At 52.9% G+C, this 10752-nt stretch overlaps 2 protein-coding genes across 2 annotated transcripts; one reads left to right on the plus strand and one right to left on the minus strand.

Moving 5' to 3' along the window:
• Positions 1-2954: 2954 nt before the first annotated feature.
• On the minus strand, positions 2955-7174 carry Prdx2 (peroxiredoxin 2). The gene is made up of 6 exons (XM_057754049.1): positions 7032-7174; positions 6437-6541; positions 6195-6348; positions 5367-5489; positions 5090-5220; positions 2955-3270 (listed from the first exon to the last, which is right to left on the minus strand). The coding sequence occupies exons 2-6, from the start codon at positions 6537-6539 to the stop codon at positions 3185-3187; spliced, it is 597 nt and encodes a 198-aa protein (XP_057610032.1). The 5' UTR covers positions 6540-6541; positions 7032-7174; the 3' UTR covers positions 2955-3184.
• Positions 7175-7315: 141 nt separating this feature from the next.
• On the plus strand, positions 7316-10709 carry Thsd8 (thrombospondin type 1 domain containing 8). Its single transcript, XM_057754051.1, has 3 exons — positions 7316-7508; positions 8991-9196; positions 10582-10709. The coding sequence occupies exons 1-2, from the start codon at positions 7355-7357 to the stop codon at positions 9188-9190; spliced, it is 354 nt and encodes a 117-aa protein (XP_057610034.1). The 5' UTR covers positions 7316-7354; the 3' UTR covers positions 9191-9196; positions 10582-10709.
• The last annotated feature ends 43 nt before the right edge of the window (positions 10710-10752 follow it).

Raw genomic sequence — 10752 nt, forward strand, 5'->3', positions numbered from 1 at the left:
GGGCTGCCCCCAGCCGTTGGCTTTTGGAGCTCGCTCCTCTCGGGTATCCCAGGGCCCAGTCCAAGCATCCAGACCTCCCATCCACTGAGCGCTGGCACCCGACGCGGGGCAGGCAGGCAGTGGCAGGGAAGAAGCCGCCCTGGACAAAACGCGGAATGTGTACGCGCGCCCCGCCCAGCGCCGGGGCTTTCCCCGCTGACGCTCCGGAAGCGCTGCCCATATATGGGCCTATTCTGCTCAGTGACGCCAGCGCGGTCTCCGGGCAGATTCCGGGAATCCCCTCCCCCAGCTCTGCCGGGCAGGGCCGCGGCGCCGGGAAGGGGGCCGGGATTTTCCCGGGCAGGCGGCTCTCTGGGTGCGGAAAGCCCCAGGCCCGGGTCCAGGGCGCCCGCGGCGGGAGGGCTACGCTCTCCTGGGCACAGGGAGCCACCCGAGCGGCTCTCAACAGGCTGGCGCCGGAGTACCGCCGCGCCCACGCCCCCTCCGTCGGATCTGACCCTGGCGGAGCCCAGCTGCAGCCTCGGTGTTGCAGACGCCGTCAGGGCAACTCCCGCCAGGAAGGGCGGCGCCCGCCTGCCAGTGTCCCCTCCCGTGTGCCAGGCCAGAAGCTGGCGACTGCCAGGTCTGGTCCTGTCGGGGCAGTTGTTTGGGCCGCTGGGCCCTGAAGTCAAAGCTGCTGGTTGCTAGTGGGATCTCGCTGGCCTTGAAGCTGGAAGACCCCAGGGCAAAAAAGAAAACCATAGTACTCGGGTGGAGCCGAGGAATAATTAAGTAGTAGAGTGGATGGGCTTTAAGTCAGTCTAGGCTACATAGTAAGGCGGACCTCTGAGTTCGAGGCAAGCTTGGTCTAAGGAGTGTACTCCATGACAGCCAGGGCTACACAGAGAAACCCGGCCTCACCTCCCACCCCCAACAAAACAGCACAACAACAAAACTGCGACCCCAACCAAACAAAACCCTCAGAGACAGCTTGGACCACACTATAGATAGGAAAAAGAAGAGAGAGACAGAGAGAGAGAGGAGATACGGAGTAGATGGGAAGAAATGGCTCAGCGGGTAAAGATGCTTGCCCCCAAGCCTGAGTACTTGAGTGTGATCCCTGGGTCCTGGAGGAAGAAGCACTCACCTTCACATACTTTCAGCACAAATGAGCACACACGCGCGCACACACACACACTTTTTATTTTTATTTTTTTATTTTTTTTTTGGAGACAGGGTTTCTCTGTGGTTTTGGAGCCTGTCCTGGAACTAGCTCTTGTAGACCAGGCTGGTCTCGAACTCACAGAGATCCGCTTGCCTCTGCCTCCCGAGTGCTGGGATTAAAGGCGTGCGCCACCACCGCCCGGCTACACACACACTTTTTAAAGGAAGAAAAAAGAAGGGCTAAAGAGATGGCTCAGCAGTTAAAGGCATGAACCACTGCTATTCCAGAGCATACACTGCACTCCCCTTAGGCGTCTCACGAACCCCTATAAGGAGCTCCAGGGGATGCAATGCCCTCTTCCGGCCTCCACAGGCACTGCACTCTTCTAAGCAAAAAACCCACATGTACAGAGCTAGTTCCAAGACAGCCAAAAAATCCCTGTCTCGAAAAACCAATAAAATAAAATAAAAGTGAGGACAGACATGATTTGAAAAATGGTGATGAGAGTTAGGAAGAGGAACATCAGCTCAACGTGTACCTGCTGGGGCAGGGGAGGCAGGCTGACCTATGAATGTAATGCATTGTTATCTCTGCAACAGATTTGGCAGTGTAGGGCCCGAGCAAAGCCTGGGACACAGGGATGGCATGCGAATACTGTGGCCCAAACAAGACTACCTGAAGAAGGCACACGAAATGGGAAATCACAGTGTGGTGGATGAACTCAAAGGAGACCCAAGCAGGAGCTTTGAGGGGACATTAGATTCCAGGGAATAGCTGAGTGTGGGGCTCTGTGGTAGAGTGTGTACACGTCCTTTAAGAGGCCTTGGACACCATCCCTAGCATGGGTGGAGAAAGGGAAAAACAGTTCCAAAGGGGGGAGGTTATGAATGACTTCCAAAGTGAGATGAAGGCACTTCAGCTCAGGCTGAAGGAATCATAATTTGATGACTCTCGTGTCAAAACATAAATAAAAACAACCAGATTGTCTGTGGAATGAAAGTGGAACTCAGAATGGCAAAGCTGTTTCAGTGCACACAGCTGAATGGAACCTCTGAAACACCATCTCCCATCTAACCCTCCTCAGCCTTTGACCTCAGGAAGCAAATGCTCTTTCCTGCGACTCCCACCGTTGGCTTTCTCAGGACCTTGGTCTCACTCGCTTGCCCAAAATATTACATGGAAATGGGACTGAGCCTGGACTTCACCTACTGGAACTCACGTGGTGATCTGATTCTATTCCCATCCAATGAGGAGACCCAGTGACGATCGCAGTTGTTAAATAGCACTTTCCGGCTAATGGCAAGATGCCGGCACCAGTCTACAGAGACAGGATCCAGAAGTAAGATGCCCACGTCTGTTTTGGTTGTTTAGAGCAAGAAGTGCTCTTAACGGCTTAAACCATCTCCTCTCCAGCCCTATTATTGGTTTTTTCCTTTTTTTTTTTTTTTTTTTTGAGGCAGGGTTTTTCTGTAGCTTTGGAGCCTGTCCTGTAACTACCTCTTGTAGAACAAGCTGGTCTCGAACGCACAGAGATCCGGCTGCCTCTGCCTCCTGAGTGCTAGAATTAAAGGTGGTGCGCCACCACCGCCCGATCCGGTTTTTTTTTGTTTGTTTTGTTTTGTTTTTTTTCTTTTAAGACAGATCTCACTAGTCTCTCCACTCTCAGGTCACGGGGTAATGGAGTACCGAGCAGTGAATGTGGTAATGCCTCCACCTTGTGGTGAAGAGGAGTAATTGCAGAGCCACTTGTACAGGCCAGAGTGTAAAGATGGGGTTGGAGTCAAATGCTAGAGAATACAGCAACACAGTCTTCCACCATCCCTAATACTTTATTGGTTTTCTATAGACCTGTGCCCAGTTGGGTGGGTTCAGGGCAGGGGGTCGCTATTCACCAGATTCCAGGTGGGGAATGAGAAAGCCTTGGCCCAGCCTCCAGCCCCTACACAGACCGTGGAGGAGGATCTAGTCTTTTCTGGGCCAGCACAGGACATCCAGGTGGGGCGAGATCCAAGAACTCAGGATCACTGATGTTTGGCCATCTTAGTTGTGTTTGGAGAAGTATTCCTTGCTGTCATCCACATTGGGCTTGATGGTGTCACTGCCGGGCTTCCAGCCAGCAGGACAGACTAGAAAAACACACAAGGATGAGGCTCAGCACTACCCCCAAGGTCAGGAACAAGTAGGCCATGCAAGAGCCTAGGCCGCACCGCACGGAAGAGGCTGGGAGCTAAGGGCCAGGGTTCCAAACTGCAAGAGAGACGGTTTCCTGGGAGAAACTTTTCTGTTCTATTGTTTTGTTTGTCCGGTTTTTTTTTTTTTTTTTTTTTTGGCCTCGACCCCAGCCTGACTGCTGGGATCACAGATGTGTATCACCACACTAAGCTGCAAATTCTTTTTATTTTATCTGCTGATGTATCGGCATTTGAGCCCTGGGCTTTTTGTAAACCAGGGCACTACATCTAGGTGTAACTGTCTTTTTTCTTAAAAAGGGGGCCTCTGTCTGGTCTTCAACTCTCTCCATAGATCAGGCTGGCCTCAGGCATGCAGGGATCCTCCTCCTCTGCCGCCCCAGGGTTTGGGCTGTATCACCACACTGAGCCTTTTGATTTTAAAACTGTCTCAGTCTGTAGCCCAAGCTGGCCCCCTGCTTAACCTGCCAAGTGCTGAGATTATAGGCCTGTCTCCACACTCCTCCCCTTCAACTCAATCAGCCTTAACCTCCCCAAACTTTGTACCTGTGGTCAGCTGCCCCTTCCATATGACAGGGTGCTGATTGGACTGCGGGTATAGCTCGGCGGAAGAGCACTGTCTAGTATGTTTGAAGCTTTGATCACTAGCAAGAGATCATGTGTGCTGGTCTACACAGCTAGCTCCAGGCCAACAGCAATGCATACTGAGACCTTTTCATGTGTGTGTGTGTGTGTGTGTGTGTACTCTAACACGACTAAGATTAACTTGGGACACTTTTAAAATACTTTTTTTTTTTTGACTTTTTGAGGTAGGTTCTCATGGAGTTTGGGCTGGCCTTGAATTAACTCGGTAACTGAAGATGACCCTCAATCTGACCTTTCTCCCTTGGCTTCGAGTGCTGGGATTACGGGCATACACCACACACCCAGCTTTATCGTGACACAGGGACTGAACTCAGGGCTTTGTGAATGCCAGGCAAGAACTCAACCAAGTCCAATTCCCAGCTTGAAAGCCTGTCAATGCTCTATTTTTTTACCTTTTCGTTTTGGTTGTTTAAGAAAAGGCCTCGAGCCGGGCGGTGGTGGCGCACGCCTTTAATCCCAGCACTCGGGAGGCAGAGGCAGGCGGATCTCTGTGAGTTCGAGACCAGCCTGGTCTACAAGAGCTAGTTCCAGGACAGGCTCCAAAACCACAGAGAAACCCTGTCTCGAAAAACCAAAAAAAAAAAAAAAAGAAAAAAAAAAGAAAAGGCCTCATTCTATATCATGGGCTAGCTTTAATCCTGCCTCGGACTTCCTGCCAAGTGTGGGGATGGCAGGCTCGACCCAGCACACCCAGCTCAAATACCTCCAGCCAGCTCCCAGCTCTTCAGCTTTGTCTACTATGTATACGAATCGCCACCCCATCCTAGACACCCCCCCGCAGGCAGAGAACTGAATTTTGTGTGGGGCTTTAAAAAAAATAATCTAGAGTTTGTTTTGCCTGTGTACATGTTTGTGCCTGCTATAGGAGAGGGACAGGAGAGAGGGTCAGATCCCGAGACCGGAATTACAGATGTTTATGAGCTACCACGTGGGTGCTGGGAATCCAACCCTGGTCCTCTGGGAAAGCAGCCAGTGTTCCAGCCATCTCTCCAGCCCTTGTGTGGGGCTATGACATCCACCCCATAAAGCTGCTAGGGCAGACAGCTCGTGTCTCCAAGCTGGGCAGAGCTGAGGACCGAGGAGGGCCTCCCCATTGCGGACACTCACTCACCTTCCCCGTGCTCATCTGTATACTGAAAGGCCTGGACTAGGCGAAGAGCCTCATCCACAGAGCGTCCCACCGGTAGGTCATTGACTGTGATTTGACGCAGGACACCCTTGGCATCGATGATAAAGAGGCCCCTGAAGACATGAGGGCCTACAGTGAGGAGACTGGAGCACCCCACTGCCAGGGCCAGGGAACGAAACACACACACCCCATTAGCCACAGTGGTCCCTTTAGCATTGAGATGGGGACTCCTGGAGCTGGGCTGAGGTCCCCGCTGTACCTGTAGGCAATGCCCTCATCAGTTTTTAACACGCCATAGTTCTGGGACAAGCTTCTAGTCACATCAGCAAGCAGGGGGATGTTCAGGGGGCCCAAGCCTCCCTCCTTCCGTGGAGTGTTGATCCTGCGGGTGAGAGAGTCAGGGTTGGAGCCTTAAGATGTCCAGCACAGCAGAATTCTCCCCCGTGGGCCTCTAGTGTGATAAGGGCTGAGTGGGGGTACTGGAAGCAGGAGATAAAGGATTTAAAAATGGCTGGGGCGCTCCACCCACCCCACCCTGGTGGAGGCAGCACAGCTGGGAAGAGATGGCCCCAGATAAAGCTTCATCTTCAAGTAGCTTCACTGTGGGCTCCCGTAACTTGCAGTGGAGACACCACATCAGAATTCCCATTGCCCAACAGCAGGGAAAGAGCTCAATAGGAGGGTACTTGCTTTGCAGCAATGAGACCTTGAACTGACTCCTAGTTTTGAAAAAGGGAGGGAGGGAGGGAGGGAGGGAGGGAGGGAGGGAGGGAGGGAGGGAGGGAGGGAGGGAGGGGAGTTCCCACCATCATCCAGCTCTGGTCTTTCTATCAACCCATCCTCTTGAGAACTAGAGTTTCCCATTTCATGAAATAGGGCAAAGCAGTTTGTCTCCTGAGAACTAAGCCACAAGGCCTCTGCATCCTCCACCTCCCAACTAGGTGCCAAACGCTAATTACCGTCATCATTGTAAGGGCTTGGGTGTAATTGTTTCCATTCTTTAGAAGATGAAGGTGGAAGGCAGTTTATCCCCATAGTTTGGGCTTTCCTACATCTCTGCACCCGCTCCCCCGCGCAGTTCCCATACCACGCCAGGTGGGTGAACTGAGAGTCCACAGACACTCCGAGCACCTCGCAACCCAGCTTTCGAAAGTCCTCAGCGTGGTTGCTAAAAGCGATGATCTCCGTGGGGCACACGAAAGTGAAGTCCAGCGGGTAGAAAAAGAGGACCACGTACTTCCCTAGGGAAGAGGAGACCGGAAGAAAAGTTAGTTCAAGTCCCTTTCATATTACCCTATCCTCACCTGGTTCCCCTCCGGGCAGCTTCACCTCTGTAGTCCGAAAGCTTGACTTCCTTGAAGGCGCCATCCACCACCGCGGTGGCAGTGAAATCAGGGGCCGGCTTTCCGATGCAGGCGTTGCCGGATGCCATGACTGAAAGAAGAGACCCACAACGCAAGGCTGGTCAGCGCCGCAAAAGACCCTTTGTCTGGCTTTCCCAAGGTCACTCTTGGGGCTGAGCCCAGACACTGAGTCCGAGATGTGGAAACAGCAGTACTCATATTCACCCTCCCAGAACAAGGTCTGCAAGGACTCAGGAGACCCGCCCCCCCACCCCCCAAACAGGGCCCAAGTGATGGGGTCACCGCTGCCACCTGAGTCAGCCCAAGCACGGGAGAAGGGCCGTGAGCTCTTAGTTTCAGAACGGGATGGCGAGCCCGTGAGCTCGGCGCTACGGCCTGCAAGCCAGGGCTCCAGCCTTGAGTCTGCCTCCACCCCCCATCCCACCACCCCCACCCCTGCAAAGACAAAGGCGGCCACCATAGAGCAAGAAAAACAAAGACCGTCAGCAAGAAGGTAGTAATAGACCCAGAACCGCACCAATGGGGCGCCTCCTATTCGTGTGCACTCTGGGTTTCCATACCTGCGTGGGCAAGATCCGGACACGCGGAAGACCAGACACGACAGGACACAGAAAATAGATCTCAGAGCCAAATGAGTCCTACTAGGCCCTAGAGCTTTTTATGCGCGGCCCAAACCACATGAAGCAGGACAGGGGGAGGTGGGCGGGACAGCTCCGCAGTCGGATCCACTGCGCCTGCAGAGGGGGAGCGTGAGGACCGGTTCACGCGCTTGCACAAGGGAGATGGGTGGGGTGTGCCCTTGCGGACGCCGGGATGGTCTGTGCTGTGGGCTCCGCGCGGTCCCGAGCCGCCGGGGCGCGTTGGGGTCGGTTGGAGTCCGGGCATGGCCCGGAGCCGGAGCCGACTGGCTCTACTACTCCCTCATCTAATGCTTCTGGGACTGGTGTCCTCTACTCAGATCGACCCGGACTACCAGTATTTTGGCCAGCAGGGCACAAGTGATACCTGGGAGCTGCTGAGGTTGCAGCGAAAAAAGGGTAAACTTGAAGATGGTGGGAGTGACAGTTTCGAAAGGTGCCCCCAAAAGCCTCACTTAGCCAACTGGCTACACACAGCCCCTCCTGTGCCAACTCTGCCCAGCTCAGCACAGGCCTGCCCTCTGGGACTGGCCGCTTTTCTCTGAGTGTGTTGGTTTCTCATTTGTGGGTTGTTTTTTATTTGTTTCGTTTCACTATACTGAAAATTTTACCCAGTAGCTTCCTTGGTGGTCTGATAAATGTAATAGACACTGCCTGTCGGGAGCAGGGCACCAGGAGACAATAAACAACCTATAAACACGGTGCTAGGAAGGGTGGAGACGGAGATGGAAACTGGCCCAGTCAGCCTGAGATGTCAGCGAAGGTGTGGTGAGGATGGTAGCAACCCATTCAGCCAGAATGACTGGCAGGGTCAAAATTACAGAGATTGGGCGACAGTGTCCCAGGAAGAGGGAACAAAAGCAAAGGCCAAAGGCCTCAGGGGGGGTGGGAAAAGCTGGGAGTCAGTTGGCAAAGATCTGTTGAGGAAGGGTATGAGGCACCAGGCTGAGTTCATCTCCACACGCGGAAGTATCAGTAAGGAGTGGTGATAAGGCTTGGTATTGTGCTGGTAGCTCAGATGGAGCAGCCCTTGGCCCAGCCAGCAAGTCCCGTTCCTTCCCCAACACTTCAGAATCCACTACCCTATAGCACTACACACCTGCAATCCTAACTTTCGGAACTGGAGTCAGGGGATCTGACGTTCAGAGTCATCTTTGGCTACCAAGGGAATTGGAGGCCAACTTGGAGTACATGAGAACTCTGGCAAGAAAGGAAGGAAAGGAGGGAGGAAAGGAGGAAGGAAGGAAGGGAGAGAGGGAGGGAGGGAGGGATAAAAAAAGAGTCCTGTAAAAGTGTAGGTTGGGGGAGGAGGTAGAACACTTGACCAGAGTGTGTGAGTCCTGGATTAAATCTTACCCTTATCTTTAGCACAACACTGAAAAAAAAAGAAAAAGAAAAAGAAAAAGAAAAAAAAAAACTGTAGCTGCTCCTGAGCATAAAAACTACTTTGTTGCTACAAGTTAGCCAGGCAGGCAGGCAGGCAGGCAGCAGCAGGGGATTTAAATACGCTCACTGAGTCATTTATTTCATCTTCTGTTAGCCCTGCCTGTCAGGAGGCTGGGCGCCTGCTGGGTTGGCCCAGTGAAATCCCTTAGGACAAGAGTCAACTTTGTTTGTCAGGTGTGAAGGAGAACAGAGTGTCCGTACTCCCGGCTGAGCAGGCTGGCACAGATTGGGGGTATCATTTGCAGCTGTGGGCAGTTCACGTGTGTCAGCCTGACAGGTGGCTTGCTCTCCTAGCTCTCACCACCACACAGAGGCAGTAAAGTCTCCGAACGCCAGCTGCCATTAGGTTCCTTATCTCTGTCCCTCCCTGGACAAGTCAACTGTGTGGAGGCTAATTTCCCCAACTGGGTTTTCATGTCCACCTTCCTTCTCCAGTAGTGGAAGATTCCGTCCTAGGCCCGTGGGGAGAGTGGCGTTGTTTCTGCGATCTGGGCAAACAGGAGCGCAGCCGTCAGGTGCAGGGCACAGCGCCGGTCCCTGTGTTCATGGACCGGGAGAACCTGGTACAGTTGAGGCCCTGCCGGCAACGGGATTGTTCGTCTTGCAAACCGGTGGACTGCGACTGGAGGATCTGAGCAGAGGTGAGCAGTTGGGGAGGCACAGAGAAGCCAGAGACCCAGAGGACCCAGGAGTAGGCGGGGAGAGAAGTGAGGTAGGGCTGGTGTGAGATGAGCACTTGGGCCCAAAGTCTGAGGCTTTAGGCTGGTGGGGGAGCAGGCAGCTGACTTTGAACACAGGAGTCTTTCTGATAGCCAGGGGGAAGGTGGAAAATGTGGGTGGGGGCAAACCTTGGTGGTGCACAACTGTGATTCAGGTGCCCAAGACCGAAGCAGCAGGATAAAGAGTTCAAGATCAACCTGGGCTACATAGATAGCAAGGGCAGGCCATTTATAGATACAGGAAACCTTGTCTTCAAAACAAAATGAGAAAAGGAAAGGGCTGAAGAGAGGAAGGTGGCACCAGAGAGGCACGTGATAGAGGAACCGGAACTCAGAGGATGGACCATGACTTTGGTGAGAAACAAGATTCCATACAAAAGGACACGGGTCCCACTGAGGAAGGGAACAATAGAGGAGTGTGATTGAATTAGCAGAGAGGTCTGGGAGATGTGGGCTTCTTTAAATTAGGGAAGAGCAGGAGAAGGGGGGAGGGGTGGGGGCAGGGAAGGGAGAAAGAAGCCTGCATGGTGTGTGCAAACCTTAAATGGGAATCTGCCCGGGCCTGGAATCTATAATAGTGGTAGAGAAGGCTTTGCTTCGGTGAGTTGTATTATGGGACAGGTCCTGGAGGCAGCAGGGTCCTTGAGAACTATTAACACAGGGGTTTTGGGAAATCAGAGTCGGAAGGCCTGAGCCCTGTTGAATCTGGGACACCTGTACTAGGAGCATAGATGATGTGGAGAACGTGGAGTGTGTTGGCTCTGAGGAGGCAGAGGCAGGTGTATCTCTGTGAGTTCAAGGCCAGCCAGGGAGACAAGTGAGTTGCTGGGGAAAAAAAAAAAAAAAAAAAAAAAAAAACTAGGACCCAGTGAGGCCAAGACTCCAAGACTGCAATGATATTTGATCTTTTGTCATTCTGTTAGGTTTATTCTTCTTTCAGACAAGGTTTCTCTGTGTAGCCATGGCTGTTCTGGAACTCGCTCTGCAGACCAGGCTGGCCTCAAACCCAAAGATCCACCTGCCTCTACCTTCGAGTGCTGGAATTAAAGGCGTGCACCATCACCGCCCGGCTGATATTAGATCTATTACGTCTCAAAAAAAGTCCGCTGAATGTGGGGTGGTAACCTCATCATCCTGAAGGTAGAGAGGAGGCATTATGAGTAGAAGGTGATCCCAGGCCACGTAGTGACTCCAGGGGAGGCAACCTGGGCTTCATAAGAAACTGTCTCAAACAAACAAGAAACCGCAAAAAAAAAACAGTCAAGTGAACTGCATCTTAATTTCCTCTTTATTTCTCTTTACATCAGTCACTGAGGGCCTGGTTCCAACAGCAACGGGGCGGAGCTTGCAAAGTGACCCCGCCCACCCCCGACTACAAACCGCGCCCTTAGTGGTAGCTCTCGCGGACTACAATTCTCAGAAGAGAGCACAGCAGCGGCGACAGCGACGCGCGCGTCGACGACCACGCCGACGGGTGC

The sequence above is a fragment of the Chionomys nivalis genome, chromosome 21, assembly GCF_950005125.1.
Source record: "Chionomys nivalis chromosome 21, mChiNiv1.1, whole genome shotgun sequence".
In the NCBI taxonomy this organism is placed as follows: Eukaryota; Metazoa; Chordata; class Mammalia; order Rodentia; family Cricetidae; genus Chionomys; species Chionomys nivalis.